The sequence below is a fragment of the Alligator mississippiensis genome, chromosome 4 (assembly GCF_030867095.1).
Source record: "Alligator mississippiensis isolate rAllMis1 chromosome 4, rAllMis1, whole genome shotgun sequence".
Lineage (NCBI taxonomy): Eukaryota > Metazoa > Chordata > Crocodylia > Alligatoridae > Alligator > Alligator mississippiensis.
In genome coordinates, this window is record NC_081827.1 from 143841776 (window position 1) to 143863902 (window position 22127).

Below are 22127 nucleotides of genomic sequence, written 5' to 3' on the forward strand. Positions count from 1 at the left end.
AGAAAACAGAAATCGTCACTTGGGTGCACACTAAATCTTAAGAAACCAGAAGAAAAAGAACCTCAAATTACACATAAAAAACCTCATGGATTGGATTCCTTTTTTTAGGTATGACTCATGAGTTTTGAATACTTGGGGTTAGCAATGCTGAAGGTAGCAGCTTCTTGTTTGAATTTTTTTTTATTTAGTTTTTTATTTCTATACTAGCATTTATTTTTTTTTTGCAATTCAATGCAGTGTTTAGAATGTTTATTTTACCTTATGAATGCATATGTATTTTATAAGCAGTAATTCTAGGTATCAGCCATATGCATAAAATAGAAGATGACTAAATTATTGAAGATAGGGAATACAAAGTTGCAGTGTATTTTGTTGTCATTTTGTACAGTAAACACAAGGAGTGGTGTTTTACAGGTTTTAAATATATGCCTGCAATGAGCCTTTTTAGCCACTAAGTGTCTCTAGTAAACCATATTCAAAACTTTAAAAAATATTAAAGTTGTAGCATGAAAACTGTCTGTGTAAAAATGCACCCTATTTTTCATCTAATCTGCTCCCTGTGTGTATTCTGGGTCAGATCTGCCGACTTCATGACTAACATGCATTTGTATTCCTGTTCTCCCTGCAGAGTCAACACAGCTCAGAGGGAACTAGAATCTATTCCTTTAATTAATCATCAGAAGCATAGTTTATTGAAGTCAAGGAGAATGGAGTGACATACATCCGTGATGGTACAGCTGGCCTATTACTGGCAGTGATGTGGAAGGAAGTCACTCAATGTGACACAAGACAGAATGAGTTGGGGCGGGGGGTTGGGCAAAGTAACCACTTAATTTTCCTGTTAACTGAATATTGTTTATGTGGTGCCATTAACAGATAATGAATAAGGAACACTTGGTATCATTTTTAATTGAGCCACTTTTCAGAGTAAAACTGCACTCTCTTCTGAGGAACTTCATCCAGTTAAGCATTGGATGTAGCCTAATGAAAGGGTTCTTATTCCAACCCCTTCTCCTCCCCACCCCCCATTACTTTACTTTTATCAAAGCAAATGAACACAGAGTCCTGCCTTCAAGTCTACAAGAAACAACAAGCATTCATAGAGATGTTATCAATGAAATGCTATATTTCCAAAACACGTACCAAGATAATAGCTTTTACCCTGACCCATTTCACTGAAATGGATGACCTTTGTTCTGGGCAGAGTTGAGCTTTACCATGAGGATGCAAAATGGACAGCTCCATTTATTTCCTGAACCCACTGTGTTTTGGAAACTTTCTAGGTATCATGTTTAATGTGTGTGGAGATAAATGCAACAGCTAATACAGCTTTACAGACAGCAAATGTCTGGGAGAGTGGCAGGGGCAGAAGTGACGTATAGGGGGTGCATGGAGGTGACCTCTTGAGAGCACCTGTGCACCCCCGGTCAGGCCACGCTCCCTGTTTAGCTGGCGGGCAGTGGGGCAGGCAGGACCACCAGTGCCGCCCCTGCAAGTGCCAGCCAGGGAGCTGGGCCGCCAGCAAAAGCTTCTGGAAGTGACTGGGGGTTCCGGAAGCAGCGCAGCACAGCCGCTTTTACAGTGTGCGAGATCGGCCGCAGGGGACCCCCCCCAGTCAGTGGGATTGGCCACTGGGGGACTCCATTGCTGCCTGGTGTCGGGGGGGCATGTGCCCCCCCTGACTCAAGAGGGACCAGACACCCGTGGACAGGGGGCAGAAAGGCAATCAGGACTTGTAGAAGAGATGATATCTTTCATTAAACCAACAAGATTTTTGCAAAACAAAATTTCTTTAATTGCAAGCTTTTGTGCACAAACACCCTTCATCAGGCATCAGAGAAAAGATTGTAAAAGTTTTCCTGGGTAGAAATGAAAGTTCATATTTCATAGGATTTCAGAGGAGTCAATAGATGGAAAACTCCTCTGGGCAGTCAGTTCATAGCTGGTTTGAAGCCTCTCACCTCCTGTGAGGATCTGTGATGATGCAAATTACCTTGAAACAAAGGCAGGAGCAGGATCTCAGGTTTCAGGTGGTCACAGTTGCTTCCTGCTTGGGAAAATATGAAGATTGAAAGCACCTTCCTCGTGGATCTATTATCCTGGCCGAGTTGCAAAGAATGTGAAATGGGACCAGGTATGCAGTCTACACACAGAGGAGGGGCCTAGAAAGTCAGATCTATCCTGTGTCGAGGAACAAGAGAACTCTGTTCTCAGGAATAACCACATTCCTGCCCCCTCTGACCCATGAAGCACACACTTGATTCTCTTCACCTCATCCCAATAAAAACAAGAAAAACAAAAATAAAAACACAGTATATCTAACTCCATTGATTCCATTTTGTAACCACCCCATCTAATTATTTGGTAGAAGGGATCGAGATGACTGCATGTCCCATTGAAGCCCAAACTTGAAGTTGAAAAAAGCAGCCATGACACTTGAAGACAGGGTCTGAATAACCACAGAAGAGAATCAAAAGGAAGGGATGGAATGGAATGGCTGAGCTGGACTGCTAGGGGTAGAGGAAGGAAATTTAAGAAAATGGCACTTCTATGTCCCCTGGTTGATTCTCATACTTCTAAATATACATAAATCCAGTGCTGATAAGGAGTGAATGATATAGATATAAGATGGAGCCATGGAATGGATGGAGGGGAGCAGGCAGAGAACAGGCAGCAAAAATCCTGGGATATGAAATAACTCATTTAGAGCTCACTTTTTTTTTTTTTTTTTTTATAAATTACTTTATTTTCAGTAAGATACAAAAATTATATATACAATTTATGTAAAACCGCATTTGACCAAAGGTACTGGAGGTTTCTGCAGTGCAAATGCAAGCGTTTAAAGCAGCAGGGAGTACATCAAGACATGCCTCCCCCCAACCCCAGTGTTTTAGATGGCTCTTCGGCATACACGGAGCAGCACTGAAGGTGAGAGTAGGTGAAGACAAGAGAGAAAATGGGACAAGGAATTGCAGCTTCCAAAGTACAAAGTATCTGAAGGCACCTGAGAAGAGGTATACACTTACCTCCTGCTTTACCACTGCCTGTTCTAATAGTAACAATAGACCCATGTGCCTGCTCACATGGGGGCTGAAGCCAAGCTACCCAAAGTTGTATTTAGAGTTTCAATGTACTATTTCTCTGACTGAGGTGTACAGGGGCTTTTATGGAGGGACAAAAAAAAATTCTCGTGCTTTTTGTTCCAACTTCACAGACAGTTCTTAAGATGGGTTCCTAACACACGGCATGCTCTTTTCAAAAAAATTCCCTCCCCAAGGCACTACGGGAAACCCAGTGAGGGCCCTCCCAAAAGTAACTGCTTTTAAACACAGTTTTGACTAGCATGGCTTCAACACCAATGTGTGTTGGGTCACTGCATACAATCCCTTTAAAAAATACCTCAATAACTGTAGAGAAAAAGAAAGTGTCAATAATAGAAGACACAAAAGGTCATGTGCCCGCAGAACAGGCATCTCAGAAAACACAACAAATCAGTTCATATAACTCAGTGAAGAGATCAAAGGGTCCCAGGCACTGACTTAGCTCTCATCTGCTGGGCTTAGACATCAGCTTCCCAACTGGAATAGATGAAAGAGCCCATTTGGAGAGGTGAGCAAAAGTGTTGCAGCATGGCCTGCCAGGCATAAGTAAATTTGTCTTAGACTGGAAGGCAGGGTACTACCTTCAAGTCACCACAAGCCAATTTCTCCCATATAGTCCTAGTGACAAAGTTTACCGAGACAGGAGCATTGTAAACTGGTTTCTTAGCTTTTCTGGATAGGTACTGGCAGTGCAGAGTAGTCAGGGGGTAATATTAACAGAGTACTCTTGACTACTGTAGCCCAGATCTGTCTCAACAACAAGCAGGAAGTCAATGAAGGCACAAAAGAGGCACATGACACAAGCTCTCCTAAGTGGAGCACTCAAGGAAGAGGCTGCTTTGAAGGCAATGGCACCACAGCCAATAAAGCTTGGAGCATCTGAGAGAGATGCATTTTCTAGAGCTGGAGCCATCAACGACAATTCATCATTTGCAGTTAAAATACAGGGATTACATGGGACTATGATTGAAGGTATTTTTTTCTTTCTGGCAATATCAGAAAATGTCTACATATAGTTTCATACCTCTACAGAAGAGCAGGATGACATCCCCCAATGCAACACATGTAGATGAGGCAATCCATGGAGAATGGCACAATGGCGGGAGTCTGGCTGCCATGAGTGCCCAAGGGGGCTAGTTGGCTAGCAACAACTTTTACACAGATCACAACATGCAAAGCACAGGACACCCACACTTGGATCAAGTGAGGCGTATATGGGCAATTTACCTGGCAGCTGCACAACAGGCATGAAATAAACCGGATACCTTTTTAAACACAGCACAGGTGTAGCCCATGGAGCCCATGGACTATGCCATGATCTGCTTTAGTTTGACCCAAGGCCATCAGGACTAAGGAAGAGAGCATTCTGCACTGTGATCTGTAGTCTCCACTGCCTGTAATCCAAGATGAAAAATAAGGATAGCAGCATTTTGGAGTCCTAGGAGCAAGACTTTGGCCACCTCTGGTGCAAAGTTCCTATTTACTTGTGCTTGGGAAACATTTGCAACCTCCTTTTTTGGCAAATTAGCATCTTCTTACATCCAGATTCAAATTATCTAAAACATTCTCATTAGGTCATGATTGCAGATATCACACAGAACTGGCATTGGCCAAGCAGGCTGCTACAAGAGAAGCTCTTGCATGCTGAGATAAAGGTCAAATGAGGCAAAGTAAATTATTCTGGCAGCAGTTCATTCCTACCCAATGCACTGAGCTTTATTCATGAAGAAGTTTTAGAAAGTGGTTTTGACTGACCAAGTTTTAGAATCAAGTACATAAGCTCAGCAGAATGCTGCTTTTCAAGAATAGCATTGTAAACAAATGGCACACACCCTTAGTCAGTTTTTTTAATATCCAATCATCTACTTGATCCCATTTGTAAAGTTCCCAGGGAAAAGAGAAACCATGATGGTCATAATATAAAATAGCACCCACTTGGAAGTGACAGTTGCAGTTTTTGATACTTATATCTTTATTTGGTAGAATGGTTGTTGCAGGGCAATGCACAGCAGGAACAATTAAGAGGAACTGGGGCCTATAAAGTAATCATCCTGCAGAGTAAGAAGGGGCTATTGCAGCATGTGGCTCTCTCTTGGGTTTGATCTTTGGAGAGGAGCATCAAGCCTGGACTCTCTCCTCTCTCTTTGAAATTTGCCCTGGACAGAGTGTTATTCTGCAGGGTGAGAGCCCATGTTGTATCTGTCTGAAATAATTGTATCATGGACACACAGTGAAATGGGCAGCATGAGCACCAGGGGCACTGCCAGAGATCCAAGGCATATGGGCACTAGCACACTATTAATCTGATCCCTGCTGCAGGGAGTTCCAAGTCACAGTGATGTTCAGCAGCTGAGGAGCATGACCCGAGTCCTAAGCCTGCTCTTAGACAGCATTTACCACTAGGTTTCTCAATGTAGCATTAATACTAGTAACATAAAGATATCGCATGTTTTGTTGCCTGCCCCACTGCTTCTCCCAATGCACATGCAGAGCTCCCCCTCCCAAAAGGGCCATCATTCCCATCAGTTGTTGTAAAGCTCCCAAATCTATTGCTTGCCTCCTACAAATCCCCACAGAACAATATCTTCCAGTTCCCTTCTGTCCCCCAGGCTATTTCTCATGATTCAAACCAGAACTCAGCTACAAGGTGCAGAAATGGGAGCGAGTTCCATGCCCAAGTCCACTGCCTCCCTCATTCACAGGCCAATTTGCTATCAAAGCTGGAGAGTCCGATGGCAAAGGCTTGGAGGGCACATAGTGGGTAATTATAGTCCAGAGTGAACACGTCTTCTGCTACACGACCAAACTGCATCACAATGTATTCAGCTAAAGAAACCAAGAGAGATTTTATAGGTCAACAATTTCATAAGGAGAGGGAGAGGTAAGAGAAGAAACAGTGAGTGAAGCAGTTCCATGGATGCTTGGCTGGAATGACAACCCCCCTCCCTTCTTTACCAAAGTGGGCACAGAATTTGCTTACAACAATGGTCCTGCTGCTTTCCTTTACAGAGCTGCTCCAAACCTATGCTGGGCTGGTTTCGCTATCCCACATTACTCCCCCTTCTTTTTTTCAGCATTTGTCCCTTTTCAGGGCAGTAATTTGTCCTCAATCCAAATTGAAGGATAGGTCCCATATTATGCATTGCCCAACTGGAAGTTACTGATAACCTGTGAGCTGTACCGTTCATGCTGTCCTCAGCTATCCCACATTTTACTTGTGGGAGTGGTGCCCTCTCATCTAGTTAGCTGCAAAAAGGCAATCTTTTTTTCTTCACCAGAGTGACAACCCCTGCCTCTCCCCATCCACCTTCACCTCCCCTTGAGCTCTTACGGTCATTCTCATGGACAATCTGGAAGTTCTTCACTGAAGCCTGAGTGACTCTCCCATGGAAGTTCAAGACATAGGACTGAGTGTCATCGTTCCAGACTGGGGCTTTGTTGTGCAGCTCAATTAGGTTCTCTAGGTTTTTATTTTGCCATTTTGCCAGCAAACTCTCATGTTCCTGCACAAGAGAAAAAACAACCATGCTTGGGAGGGGCGGCTTCTAGATACTGCCTTTCTTATGTTAATCCACTCTCCTACTGTGAGAATAACAAGCTGATTTAATCAGAGCCTGCAGGAACAAGGGACAGTTCCACACATTCCTGGGTCTGAGGATTTCTTTTCCACCCCCACTGGGGTGTCATTATTGCATCTCAATTCCAACTAGAAGAATGAGAGGGTATACACCTTCTACCAGTATCAGAGACATTGATTATATATACAAACTCAGTGTGCTGGCAGGAGGATTTTTAACCTCCTAAAGACCTTTATCCACCAGGACTGATCTTTTAGAGAGATCCCAGATATATTTATTTTAACTCCCTAGTAAAAGGGTCCAGGATGTTTTAGTGGGAAATTCAAAGGGGCAGTGGGCTACCAGTAGGCATGGATTAAAGTGGTTCCCCCATTAGACCAGGATTGGACACAGGTACACAATATGCAAGAAAATGTAATGGGGGGGGTGGGGTTAAAAAAGAGCACATTTATCATATCTGAGGAGCACCACCAAGCCTGGAATAGAAACAAGAAGTGAGGACAAAATCAGCTCAAAGGAGAAGTGGAAAAAAAGTCAAGATGTTCAATGAATTTCAACCTGAACAAACAGTACAAGCTAAATCATAATAATTAAAAAAAACCACCCTGAAAAAAGTTATGTAAACCAAAAGTAGGGACAAATGTAACAATTGTAGCAATGGGACAAGGGTATAAGCTATTACAATGTAACTTATGTCTGCCTGATTCTGGATCCTTACAAGTATAGCAACACTGTTGCAACTTTAACCCTGTTGCACTGCCTGTCAAAATTAGGGCAAGTTAGCTGACCTGTATTGCTACAGGAGCATGCAGCTGTAACAGTTACATTATAGCAAATGACAAGCCCTCCCAATCCATGCTCCCCCCCCCGGCCCCCGTCCTTTTAAACTGTATAAAGTGAGTTGGGCAAAATCCAGCCCATGGGTTGGATCCAGCCCATGGTGGACTCAATTTCCCAACAGCCCCTGTGGCAGTGGCTCTATCTGGCTGCTGCTGCCAGCACCAGCTCCGCTGTCCAGGCACCCCAGCCTGTCCACCCTGCACCTACCATTTAAGGCAAGACCTGCACAGGCAGGGCACATGGCCAGGCGGATAGGATGGGGCTGTGGCCAGGAGCGAGACTGGCAGGCGGGGCTGGGGAGACCCCGGGATCTTGAGGTGGTGACAGCACAGGGCTGGGCCTGAGCCGCAATCCACTGCCCGCTTCTGCAACGAGCGTGAGTTCTGCAGGCAGGGGTGTGCAGGGAGTGGACTGCCACAGCCCCATGCTGCTACCACACCAAGATCCTGACCCCAGCCACAGAGCAGCTCCCAGCCCAGCCGCATGCCCTGTGCGTGGCTCCCAGAGTCTCCATAGAGACCAGTTGGGAGCTGCGCGGGCAGGGGTTGCTGGTAAATGGAGTTTGGTTGCCAGCTGGACCTACTATTATGCGCCCCCTTGGTGTAAAGGTACATTTGTCCATAGCCTTAAGTTATTCAGTGGGATCTTTGGAAAGCAGCTGACTGAGGAGGTCTGAGTGACAGAGCTAGAGTAAGAAAGCATCAGGGCAGGATGAAGGGATGCTTGGTGGTTCTTGGGATTTTCTGAATGGCTCACTGCTTAGTTATACATCTATTTTTACTTATGTCTATAAAGATGCCATCAGGACTCTGGGAATGCACATTGGGACTATCATTTAAAGATGACCTAGTACCGCTTATTCAGAGACAATCCCAAATATGGTAGGTGATAATACACCTCCCTGAGTTAAACGGTATCTGGTACTTAATTCCATAAAAAGCCACCATTCAACCTTGGTCCCATGGACATCCTCCCACTCCCTACCCCAGACCTCCTTCAGATGCTTGCGTTTCTTAGGACAGTCCCCAGGACAGTTAAGAGCCGGACAGTCTTAACCACAGTCTCTTAGCTCTCTTTAAATGATGGCTTCCCCTTGCTAACACTCTTGCCAAAATGAGCTGAGGAAGGGGGTAGACCCATAGACCTGATTCCCTCCCCCGCTGCTGCCACCACCATCACCACCAAGTGCACTCTCCAATGGAGCTAGCTGGTCACAAACAGAAACACATACAGCATTCTCTTATGGGATGATGGATCTACCATCACTGCTAGATCCTGACTTTGCTATCCAATCACGCAGTCAAATGCTTGTCCAGGCTCTCACCATTTCTTGTCTCAGTTACTGCAACATCCATTTTTTTTTGGCCTTGACAAATGCCATATTGTTCCACTCCTATTCACTTAGAATGGAGACACAAACACCTGCTTCTTGGCCCAGGACTTAGGCCATGTTACCACTCTTTCCAGACCTTCACTAGCTCCCTCTTCTGTACTGCACTGAACAGAAAGTACTCGCTTTCTCCAGGGCTTTTGTTGCTTATCCTCATCCCATCCATTTTTTTGTTCACTTTCAAGATGTTAAACTCATACTTCTATTAAATCCATTATACCTTTCTTTACTAGTGAGGACTCCCCTGTACTTATTGGTAAAATTAGCTCCTTATCCTCCTTCAAATTCATCAAATTCTTCCCCTGATGCCTCCAAAACACAATGATGATGATAAGGTTGTTAGTGTGCTGGCACCATTGCCTGTCATGGGGACCAACACTGTTTGATTCTTTCCTTGTATTCCTCTTCCAGCTGTATCCACCTATGGCCTTTTGTTTTAGACCTATGGCCTGAACACAGAACAGATTGACACTGGTTTAGTTTACACTGCTTCTGTAGAACAGTGGTGGCTAAAATGGATCAGCTTTCCCAGAGTAGCTGCTACTCGATGGCAGAGAGTTAGCAATAACCTGTTTGTGCTGAACAAATGACTACCCTAGGATAGGAGTGAAGACAATACCTACAGTGGTATGATTTACATTTGTGTATTTTTACCCATGAAACCTTGGGGTAAACACTAGATTCTAGTAAATTACACCAGCGTGGGGCCACACACTGTGTAGCTGCTCCTTTTCCATACTGGAGTAAGGAATGGGGTCATGAGGTTGTAGGTATGTCAGGTGTCCAAGCCCTTAAAATGGAAACTTTCTGGGAAAGGGGACTGTCTTTGTTCTGTTTCTATAGCACCTGATACTAGAGGTGCACTGATATACCGGTTGCATATCAGATCACCACCAATCAAAGGAAAATTTATGTTATCGACTATTAGTTTTTTTTGGCCAGCATAGCTGATAATGTTCACCGATAAATATAATCAATTATACCTTCTGGTCAGGGCCCCTGGATGCTGCATGCGTGTATGCAGCTGCATGCATGCACATGGCCAGGAATGAAGCTGGGCAGTGTGAAGAGCAGCTCCCTGCAGGTATGTCTGTGGAGGGGGAAAGGGTGTGGGGGGAGGGAAGGGGCATGGTGGGGACAGACCGAGGCCACCACAGTGAGGGAGGGAGTAGGGCAGGGGCTGGGGGTGCTGCCCAGCCAGGGTGGTGACTGGGACCTGGGGCCAGGATGGGGAATGGGATGGAGCCACAGGATGCTTGTCCAAGAGGGGGTGGGGCGGGCTCCCTGCTGTTGCACACACCCCCTGGTGAGGCATGGGGGAGCATTTGCCCTTCCCCCCCACTTTATTCACAGGGCAGATGTGAGCTGCCCACTTTGGGCTTGGGACTCTCCACCCTGCTGTCTTGGCCCTAGGAGCCCGCCGCTGGCTACGCATCCCCTGCCTGCCCAGCAGCAGTTCGGGGCAGGAAGCTGTGCCTCCCACTGCTAGGTGGGCAAGGGGCCCACAGCCAGTGTGGGGATCCCTGGGCAAAGGCAACAGAGCAAAGAGCCCTGAGCCCACAGCAGGCAGCTTGCATCCACCCTTGCCTGGGTCAGCTCCACTTAAAAGCATTCCCACGCTTAAAAATGATGGCAGTGGTGTTTGTACTAAAGCTTTAGTTCAAGCACTCCCGTCGCCATTTTAAAGGGCCGGGACACTAATCCCTGGATGAGCTCTTTGCAGCTCTGTCCCACTCCTTGCTTCCCGCCCTGGCCATGGGTCCAATTCACTGCCCTGGCTGGGCAGCACCCCCTGCCCCTGACCCACTCCCTCACCGTGGGGACCTTGATCTGCCCCACCCCATACACCTTCTCCTCCACAGACTTATCTGCAGGGAGCTATTCTCCATGCTACCCGGCTGCATTCCCTGTCATCAGATTGGTATTGGCCAATACGGCTGCTTAATAATAATCGGCATTGGGTATTGGCCACGAAAATCTTTGATAACATGAGGTTGTGGTCTAAGACTAGGCCTCCTAGGCACAACACACACAACTACAATTAAAAGGGCTATTTATGTTCAGCTGGCTAAATGACAAGTAAGGTATTTGGAGGGTTGTATATGGAAACAAATACACTAAAATTAAGAAAATTACATCTTAGGCTGCAAAATAAAATAATAAAAACAAGTAAGTTTCCTAACCATGAGATTTTACTCTCCTAAGGAAAACAATGAAGTCCTATGGAAGTTACTTACAAGTGGCTTAAAAAAGCACACTATAGTTAACAGTTCTAGGAGTGAGATAACTGGAAGCCAGAAGGCCTTTTTCACTTAATGTCTCAGTAATTAACCCATAGCGTGCTACACAGTTAGCATCCTTTGTCTTGCTCTACTGGTATCTGACAGTTCCAAACTTACATTTCGTGGCCTAATTGGAATCCGCTTGTGGTTCATATTCATCCCTGGAATGATCACAGACATTTTCCTGGGACCCTTGAATCCTAGCACATTGGTTTCCTAAAAGGCAAAGAAAAAGGTTCTGAACTGGAGCCCTGCTCCATACAGCACAGAGAATAATGAGACCATTCCAAATAAATACCTGGTCCACGGTGATACTGGATACATACTAGCTGCTACCATAATTGAACAAGCCTTGAATATTAGGAACAGAATATTTCCCCTGCTCCTCCCCCTGTAAACTAGATACAGATATTGATATAGTTATCATCACTCTTTGGTTAATGCAGTTCCCCACACATAGCCCAGAGCATGGCTTTACAACCTAACTTGGCTAGTGTGATTCTTAGACAACTAATTTCATTCACCTTGATGATAAAAAACATGCCAGATTCCTGCTAGCAACAAAGGTCCGAGTAAGATTTATGGTCAGTATGGCTTTGACTGCCTTTGTGTCTTATCAGTATGTTGTCCATTGAAAACAAAAGGTTCTAGGGAGAATGAACAATCACACTCTCCTTAGCTTTGTTACTATTATTGTTAGGGATATATCTAAAAATCTCTCTCAAACTGTGCCCTGGCATAAAAGATAAGAGAAGGCAACAGGGTACTCTAGTCAGCATCTGGCTTAGTTTCAATCCTGAAACAAAATTATGCTTAAAGTATAGCAGGGAACTACAGAAGAGGACTCCATTTAGTTCACATGCAGGGAAGCAAAGGCAAATTGCCTTCTTGGTCCTCAGCCTACCCTTCATTTTCATGTCTTCAACCAAAAATCTGTCATGATGGCTATTTTAATCTTAACCCAAAATGGAAAGGAAAACGTTTAGGGCATGAACTTGGGTGGCTGCAAAAGGGGAGAGAGAGCTGCGGATAGGGAGCATGCAATGGCTGGTACCTTCTGAGAGTTACCTGTAGGCAAGCCGGGAAAGACACAAATGTAGCAAAGCTGCTCCAGCTTTAAACCTGGAAGAAGCACTGTTAAAGCTGGAGCAGTTCTGCTACAGTTGCTTGGCTCCCAGCTTGTGCACAGGTAACCATTAGTATTTAACAGCTAAGTATAAGCGCTACAGAGCAGCAGCTCCCCCTTCCCCTCTTCAAAACACTCTAAGTGTCCTTTTGTGCATGCCCTCAGAATGCATCGTAAAAATAATGTTATAGAAACTTCCTCAAGCATACTAGTTCATTCTATGGATCAGAGTGAATGTTGCTGGAGCTGGGACCTATCTTATTCCATCTCAAAAGGTATTTTTAAGGAGAGGTCTGAGAAACAGGTTAATGATCTTACACATATATAGACAAAGATCTACAAACTTTAATAAATGATTGTATCACTTCTTCATCACCATCAAAATAAAGTTATCTTTTAGGTGACTCACTGCACTTATTACAGAAACCCTATCTAAGTTAGGATGGAAACTGACAAAAACTGTATATAGTGGAAAACCCCAGGGGCATTTATATTAGCAGGTTAGATTCTTGACAGAGCCTGGAGTTCACTCACTTAATTGATTGTTAAATGCCATTGAGCTCCACAAGGAATACACATAATTTGGGATATTCTTTGTGGACCTCATAAAAAGACAGTTTCCTCCACTTGTCTAATGCCAATTACCCTGTTGTACTGATTCAGGATAGATGCAGAATGAAGAGCACCTTCCACTGAGTCATGAACACCAAGTGCTGAAGCACCCCAAGTTTCACTGCATGCTTTTCCTTCCACAGGACTGCAGGTTCCTCACATCTCTTGGGCTGAGGCAATTCAGGAGCTCAGGGGGAAAAAAAATGTTGGGAAGGAAGGAGGTCACTTACATAACAAATGGCTGCAAGCTCCTGTCGGGTGTGGGCCTTTTCCACTAGCCCCTGTGCCTTGACTGGGCTAACTCCATGATCATAGACAGTAAATTTAGTTCCCATAAGGTTAGACCTAGGAACAGGCAAGACAAACAGTGAGAAGTTTGGCTTTCTCCTGGAGACCAAGCGATGCAATTAAACTTCCAGCCTCTCTGATGTTCCCATCTGAATTTTTCTATCATCAGCACTAATAAAAATGCCTGTCAGACTGAGTCCATCACCTGACCTGGAAATGCACTGTCAGGCTCCTCTACATAAATGACCACCATCATCTTTTTGAAAGAGACACTGGTTTGGAGAAACATGGATTACACTACCCAAGACAGGGTACAGTTAGTTACATGCTCAAAAGTAAAACTAGAGTGCTGCTCAAGCCTCCAATTTGGCCAGTGAAGAACTCCAACCTCCTGCATGAGCCCACACATTGTACACTTGCCTATGGTTTTGATTTGTGGTTCTTACCTGAGTTTTCCAATGAAACTTTCCCCTTCTCGGGATAAATCTGTTGGATCAATTGAAATTAGATAATTGGATGTTTTACTTTTTTTCCGTTTTCTCCCAGCAAGAAGGAATGTCTGCAAATACAAAACTCTGATTAAGACAGGAACTCTGAAAGAACCCAGTTGCAATGCACCACTATAGACCTCTATCCCACTGACTCCTCATCATCTTTTGCCTTTTACCTACCATCCACTTCAACAGACTTGTTACACCTCCATTTCCCTACCTCCTAGCTGATTCTCCACATCACAGACTCTTTTCTCCACTCTATGAATGAACAGTCTGTATTGTTGCTCAGCCTCCAGTTCATCCTAACCTACCTGATGACTCAGAGTTAAAATAGATCCCCCTTCTAGTAGCCCATTCATTTGTTTAAACAGGCATTCAACCTCCTACTCTTATTTTACTCTTTCATTTTTAATCCATTCAGAAAATAATACTTCACTTCCTAGGCTGTTATAGTACTGCTCCCATATCTCCCAATGTCAGCTTTAGTGCTCTGTCCAGGCACAGACTTGCTGCCCTCCCCTTATTGACATAATTTCTTCCCAAAGCTCCTAGCACTAGCAAAATATATGCACTGTCTTACATTATACTGAAAAGTTTGTTGCAAAGAATTCATCAGCCTAGGGCTGCAGACTTTACACTAGTCCCAATACCTTTCTGTTGTCATCCCTTTCCAGGTGCATGTAGTAAGTGGGGAAAAGGCCTCGGTCCACTCCCTTCTTGTCTCTAGTGATTCGACACTTGACTGTAATGCCACGGGGTGCAGGGCGCAAAGCAAAATCCTCCAAGTTCTCCACTTCTCCCAGCTGTGTGTCAGTGTGAGGGGATGCAGTGCAGGAAGCACCTGTTTCCTGTGGGAATAACACTCTCATTAGCAAAATGAAATTTGGTCAGAGGCTGTGGTAGCCCAAGAAAAGAATAGCTTAGTGGTATAGGAGGCTCCATGTCCTAAGAGGAAAATGCTCTCTTGGAGAAGGGAAGCTAAGCCAGGGGCCTCTGTCTCAAGGAAGAAATTCGCCAGTGAGAATATACCAGGCCAGAGGCTTTCCCTATCCTGAGGGAAGACTGGCCGTTTGAGAGAGGAGAAACTGGACTGGAGTCTCCCATATCCAGGGGGAAGAACGTTTGCTAGGAAGGGGAACAGTTGCAAGCAAAATATCATTTTGAAAGGGGAAAAAGCTGCTTTTATCATAACAATGAACTTGAAAAACACCGTGGAAAATAAAGCAGCACATATAGTACTTTTTAATCAGTTTGTCACAAAAACAAACTGTGAAACTAATGGGCCCTGTGGTGGGACAGACTGGGTTTTGGTCTTTGTATGGCTAAAATCATCACTGAAACTACAGTGGTTCAGACTGGTAACTGAAAGACAAGCACTACAGGTTCAACTGTGGTACTGGTTCATCCACCTGCAGGAGTGAGCACTAGAGGAACCACCTGTGCAGTCATGATGCAGGTCAGTACCAATAGAATGGGTAGAGACCATGGTAATAAAAGTCTGGATGTATAACAAGGGAGCTGAACTACCCTGAACTCCCTCTGGCAGGGATGAGTATAATTGCAAGACCTGTATCAATTAAATGTATTTTAACACTGGGGTAGACATTAGAAAGCACAAACCTGATCCTCATTGCAAACAGATGTCATGACACTTACTGTGGCAGATTTTTGACTGGTTGCAGAACTAGGTCTCTCGGATTCAGAATACGGTGAATGAGATCCTGACTTTTTTTCAGTTTCTTCCTCCTCTTCTGTGTCTTCCTCGTCAAAATTCAGACTGCCTGAAATCCCTGTTAGAACATAAGACCAGCTGGGTAAGCTCAGAAGAGGGATATCACAAATGAAGAACATCACCAATACACATGTCCCTCACATATCTTCCCTGCTCTTAGCCCCTCAGTACACCTACAGCACTGCTTACATGGAAAAGTAACACTGGGATAGTAATGAGGTCTTAACTGCCTTTAATGTGATAACATTCAAAAGGAAAACCAAGGGGCAGAAAGTTCAGCATCTAAATCCAAATTCAGCTCTTCTGAAATCAGACCAATTATGTAAGTTCCCAAATACAGAACTTTAGCCATTTTGATTTGATTGTTCCATCTGCTTTTGTTGGGTACAGAACTAGTGGTAAACAGAGTAGTACCATAAAAGCAAACCCATGTCACAGCGGCTCATTTTACTTTTATCCTTAATTCCACTTGTCTCAGTGGCCTATGTCTCCCTCACAATGCTTTCCTTCTACTTCTCAGTCCCAGTTACCTCTCTAGTTCTGATTTTATTTCCATTCAGAAAATAATACATGTTAAGAACAGAAAAAGACAATCCAGCTCTATGCTGTGTGGTCATCATGGGTGACTTGAACTTTCCAGACATCTGTTGGGAAGAGCAATCAGCCAGATCTGACCGCTCACGTAGGTTCCTAGCTGAGATACAGGACCTCCATCTAGCCCCAACAGGGGAGATGCCTTGTTGGATCTGGTCCTGGCCACGGGTGACAACCTGGTGAGGGGTCTGCGGATGCTTGACCACCTGGGCGATAGTGATCATTGCCTGCTGGAATTCACCATCCAGAGCAGGGTGTCAAAGGCCTGCAGCAAGGCAGCAGCCCTGGACTTCAGGAGGGTGGATTTCAATGAGGTAAGGAGAATAGTCAGGGAGACACTGAAGTCCTGGAGGGGAGGGGAGTTGGGTGTCCAGGAAGAGTGGTCGTTTCTTAAGGAGATGGTCCTCCAAGTCCAAAGGGAGGTAATTCCAACGCGGATAAAAGGTGGCAAGAGGGCGCAAAAGCCCCCATCGCTCACCAGAAGCATATGGGAACATCCCTTAGCTAAAAAGGAGGCATAGACCCAATGGAAGGGAGGGGCCATCACCAGGGAGGACTATACCTCGGTTGCTCGGGGCTGTAGGGGGGCAGTCAGGAAGGCCAAGGCGGAGATGGAACTGGGACTAGCTACCCAGATCAAGGACAACAAGAAGTCCTTTTTTAAATACATAGGGGGGTAAAAAGAAGGTACCCGGTAACATGGGGCCTCTGTAGGACATGCTAGAAAATCTGGTCATCGCACCAGACAGCAAAGCTAACCTATTTAACAATTTCTTTGCATCCATTTTCCTGAGCAGGGACTGGGTCATCCCCCCGCACCAGGACCCCCGTAGGCCCCAAGGGAGGTGCACCCAGGCCTAGGGTCAGTGAGGACCTAGTCAGGGAACTTGTGGAGGGACTGGACGCATTTAAATCAGCAGGTCCTGATGATCTCCACCCCAGAGTGCTGAGGGAATTAGCAGAGGTCATTGCGGGACCCCTGGCATGGTTTTACGAGCACTCATGGTGCTCTGGTGAGGTGCCAGAGGACTGGAAAAGGGCCAATGTGGTTCCCATTTTCAAAAAAGGGAGGAAGAAGGTAAGCTTTTTGAGAAAGTTATCCTGGTGCATGTCCGCGAGGGGTCAGCAGGGGAGATTATGCTTAGGGGCAACCAACACGGGTTCATTCGAGGCAGGTCCTGTCAGACCAACTTGGTGGCCTTCTATGACCAGGTCACAAAATCTTTAGACACAGGTGTAGCAGTGGACATAGTCTTTCTGGACTTTAGGAAGGCCTTCGACACTGTCTCTCACCCCATTCTCATTAAAAAACTAGGGGACTGTGGCGTCGACACCTACACAGTCAAATGGGTCAGTAGTTGGCTGGAGGGCCACACTCAGAGCGTGGTGCTGGATGGGTCTTATTTGACCTGGAGGGATGTGGGCAGTGGGGTTCCGCAGGGCTCAGTCCTTGGGCCCACATTCTTCAATATCTTCATCAGCAACTTGGACAGGGGTGTAAAAAACACCCTGTTCAAATTCGCAGATGACACTAAGATGTGGGGAGAAGTGGGCATGCTAGAAGGGAGGAATAGGCTGCAATCGGATCTAGACAGGTTACAGGGGTGGGCGGATGAGAACAGGATGGGTTTCAACACTGAGAAGTGCAAGGTGCTGCACCTGGAGAGGAAGAACCAGCAGCATACCCACAGGCTGGGGAACTCCTTTCTCGTCAGTGCAGAGGTAGAAAAGGATCTTGGGAGTCATTGTTGATGCCAAAATGACCATGGGCCGACAGTGTGGAGACGTGGTCAGGAAGACCAACCGTACCTTGTCATGCATCCATAGATGCATCTCAAGCAGGTCCAAGGACGTGATCCTCCCCCTCTATGCGACACTGGTCAGGCCACAGTTGGAGTACTGCGTCCAGTTCTGGGCACCCTACTACAGGAGGGATGTGGACAGCATTGAGAGGGTCCAGAGGAGGGCATGATCAGAGGGCAGCAGGTAAGCCCTATGAGGAGAGGTTAAGGGACCTGAATCTGTTCACCCTCCACAAGAGAAGGCTGAGGGGGGATCTAGTGGTCATTTACAAACTAGTCAGGGGGGACCAGGAAGCACTGGGGGAGTCCCTGTTCCCCCGAGCACTCCCAGACGTGACAAGAAATAATGGTCACAAGCTGGTAGAGGGTAGATTTAGGCTAGATATAAGGAGGCGCTACTTCACTGTCAGGGAGGCTAGGATCTGGAACCAACTTTCAAGAGAAGTGGTGCTGGCTCCTGCCCTGGGGGTCTTTAAAAGGAGGTTAGACGAACACCTTGCTGGGGTCGTTTGACCCCAATACTCTTTCCTGTCATGGCAGGGGGTCGGACTTGATGATTTGCTCAGGTCCCTTTTGACCCTACCAACTATGAAACTATCACCATATTCCTCAGTCATACAGATACTTTATAAGTACTCCACAATAAATAAGGTTAGGGTGGGAAAGAACAAGCACTTTGGATTTTTTTTTATTTTGTAAGTTGCGTTTATCTTTATGAAGCAATACTAAACTTTCTTTAAGAAGCAATAGTAAGCTGGTGTCCCAGTATGGAATTACATGTATAAGCACTGCTGAAGGTGCTGTGTATTGGATGAAACATAAAATCTAGGTCCTGATTACTTGTTAATAAAGCACCCACAACATACTCTGAAAGAGGAAAGGCGTTAGCTCCAGTGTTCTGGCCAAATTCTGTATGTTTACACTCTGCTTCCTTTAATTTCCCCTGAAGTTCAATCAGATATTCCCTCCCACTTCCTATCTTAGCTGCTGTGTAACATTATTATGCATGGGTAAACAGCTGTTGCATCTCAGTAGTCAGTTAAATGGTCTCTAAATATGGGTTGGATATTCATTTATAAAATACTCTGGGTACCTTCTGGATGGCTGGCACTACAAGGTGATATGTAGTTTGTGTGAAAACCATGTAACTTTAATACATGTTTAGACTGCCTGTGACAAACACACTTCCTGTGGTCCTGGCAGGAATGAGAGACACTTGGCAGTGATAGACACTGATGTGAAAGTGCTCAATGGGACATAGCTTTTGAAGATAAGCCACCATAACAGCTGGTCATGATATCCTCTGAATCAGGAAAAGTACCTTTCCTGATGGTCTCTTTAGCAGTTAAATCATTACTGCACTGTTTTCTGCTACTTAAAAATGTTCTTGTTGTGCTGTCAAAATATTCATGCTGAGATCAGTAACTGGAGAAAAGTGCTCTGGACTTTGGCAGAACAAAGAGAGTTGCATTTTGTGACCAGCTTCCCCCGGGAAGATGAAGACATAAACAGAAAGGTGGTAATTCTTTATAATGCAATTGGTATAGGCCATATAATACTGGGTTTACTTAAATCCAAAACAAGGTTTTTCCCCCCACTTAACATGGGGGATGGAGAGCAAAAATTCCCTCATTTTGGATTTAAGTACAAGGCAGTGGTGAGGAGCAGGCAGCTCCTGAAGCTCTGGCCATGACCCAGGGCTGAGGCCAAAGCTGCAGCTGCTGTCTGTTCCCCCATAGCCTCTGTCTCCTGCCTGTGCCCCCTTCTCACCCCAGAAACTCTGGCTGGACCCCAGAGTCTGGGCCAGAACTGCCATCGCTGCTGCTGCTGCTACCAGGTTGGCCTAGGGCTGGATCACCCATGCCCCAGGCTGGCATGGGGCTGAAGCCAGAGGGTAAGTGCAGGGGGGACAAGTGGGGGGCAGAGGTTGCAGAGGAGGAGACATAGGTGAAGGGGGCAGGCACATGGGGGAGGACAGGTGCCAGGGGCTACAGTCATAGGGGGAACAAGTAACAGAGAAGCAGGAGGGGCAGGTTGGGAACAAGAATGGGGGAGGGCAGTCAGCAGGATGGGCAGAGGGCATGGTGTTGGGGGGGCAAGGGGCAGGCTGCTTAATCTCCCTCCACTCCCCATCCCCCTATTAACTCCCCCAGCCTGTCCCCCTACTGCTTCCCTTACAGCTTGACCCCCTCACTGCCTTCCCCACTGCCTGTCCTCCCGCCACTGTTTTCCACTCTGCAGCAGTGGGGGGAGAGACAACAAATTTAAGACAACTCTCCAATAATTAGATTCTATACATAGAAAATTGTAACAAATTTATAAATTTTCCATGTGTAGAATTTAATTACTGGAGGGTCATCTTAAATTCAGAGTCATTTTCTTAAATTCAGAGTCATTGTGGATTTGAGTGAATATGGTGTTAGCAGTTTAGAAAAAGGAGGGCTTGGTACAGTATGCTTTTGCCAAATACGTATTCTAAAATGCAGCTAGATGCTTTTGTGTATGGAAGCTTCTGAGCACATGTGAAGTGAGAAAGGATTCCTAACAGCATAAACAAATGAGTGGATTGAGGAATGGGGAAAAGCCCAACAGAAATCCCTGTTCATACAAGTCCTATTTCCAAATCTTACCTCGTTTTTGAAGGATTTCCTGCAGATCTGGCTTGCCAATTGTGTCTACTGGGGTCTCTCTGTCACTGTCTTGTTCTGCATCATCTTCTGTTGCAGTTGATCCAACCGAAAGGATTTGGAGTTTGGTGTCCAAATCTTGCACTTCTGGTTTTAGGAAAAAAGCTGGGCCATCAGTGCCTGAAAAACAGTAAAAAAGAATGCAAAAATCTAACTTCTTTTGAAACTTCTAGAATGTATTAAGTACCACAAGATGGCATCTCATTTCAGTTCCCCTGCTCAGACATCCTTTTGGAGTATAAAGAATCTAAGCTCACTGCCGTGTCCCACAGGCAAACTGCAGACATACTAACCCCAGAAACATACTACTTTACATCATTAGGAGCCAGGATTCTAACTCTGGATCTAGCAAAGACCTCCTATGTCACCTTGAGCTTGTCATGGGAGCTCAGCTCTGTGCCTCAGCTCTGTCCCTCTGTGCCTCAGCTCCTCCACTTCTAAACTACGATGATTATATTAATTTTTTCACAAGTGTTTCTAGGTTAAATTAAGTGGGTTTATACAACCCACTAAAACCCTTAAATTCATTTTGGGATAATCATTTTACCCCTTTACTGTCTTTATTGTCACATTCCTTATTAATCTTCTTTATATTAGGCTTCACACTCCCTACTAAACACCATGTTTTCTTGCATGCCACATATCCTCAATTAAGACATGCACCTTGTTTTTGGGAAGGCAGAATGAAAGAAAGATTTTTCTAGAGTTATGGCCACATAAAGGAGGGCCACCACCTAATTTTCAGCTCACTCACCCTCCCTTTCCTACTCAGCTACAGTTTTAACCTTTTAATATCTGAACTGTCAGTAGCTCTTGGATGTCTGGCCAAAAACTGACAAGGTAGCTCAGTAATTCTCAACTCTTTTAGACTCTCGGCACCCCTCAACAGATTTAAGCCACCTCTTGATAGACTCAAGGCATCTTCTGGAAAATGCTACCTCTAAGTTTTCACTTATTTTTTGACTACAGAAAAATAACAGAGCAACTCTTCTGTTGCAAATAATTCAGAAAGATCACTACAGGTTAGAATGTTTTAATACTATAGATTCCTATTTGAAAACTCTGAGTTTATCTTGTGAATCACATGCACACCTAACAGTGCTACAATTGCCTGGTACCCTGTGGCACCCTTGAAATATCTCAAGGCACCATAAGTAAATCTATAATTTTGACAAAAACTAAAAACAGTCCACAGGGCTGTGAAATAGGGGAAGAGAAACCTGGAGTAGCTAACAGACAATCAAAAATACCAAACAAAAAATAGCTTGATTAGTAGAACATCAAGACCGTTAAAAAGGAGAGCGGGTAATTAACACCTGTGGAGTGAAGAGCAAGGAACAGAAATCAGATAGATTATAATGAGCCATGAAGTCAATTGACTCCCTCAGCACGGTCTGAATAGAAATGCCACCACTGCTGCTGGGCAGTCAGCTTCAAACTTTTGAGTGAACCAGGAATCAAAGTGGAGTGTGACTGCACCATTACAACCCACCTTGGATCTGTACCTTCTGGACTCTGTCCCTCCCTCCATGCAGCTACTGGAGGGAAGATAAGAAAAAGCAGCAGTAGCTATCTTACAGCATTTTCATATTTCTATTCTG

The 22127-nt window shown here is 45.1% G+C and overlaps 1 protein-coding gene across 3 annotated transcripts in view; it reads right to left on the reverse strand.

Annotated features, from left to right (window-relative positions):
- Positions 1-1771: 1771 nt before the first annotated feature.
- Positions 1772-22127, reverse strand: part of TULP3 (TUB like protein 3) — a 59066-nt gene continuing 38710 nt past the window's right edge. For 2 of the 3 annotated variants that reach the window (XM_014606392.3, XM_014606391.3), the window contains exons 4-11: positions 20470-20646; positions 15368-15501; positions 14362-14559; positions 13664-13776; positions 13160-13274; positions 11309-11407; positions 6433-6604; positions 1772-5927 (exon numbers count right to left, since the gene is read on the reverse strand). In XM_014606392.3, coding sequence (XP_014461878.1) covers positions 5794-5927; positions 6433-6604; positions 11309-11407; positions 13160-13274; positions 13664-13776; positions 14362-14559; positions 15368-15501; positions 20470-20646 — 1142 coding nt within the window. In that variant the 3' untranslated portion in view covers positions 1772-5793. The remainder of the gene's footprint in view (positions 5928-6432; positions 6605-11308; positions 11408-13159; positions 13275-13663; positions 13777-14361; positions 14560-15367; positions 15502-20469; positions 20647-22127) is intronic. The other variant, XM_059726719.1, reaches the window with a different exon arrangement.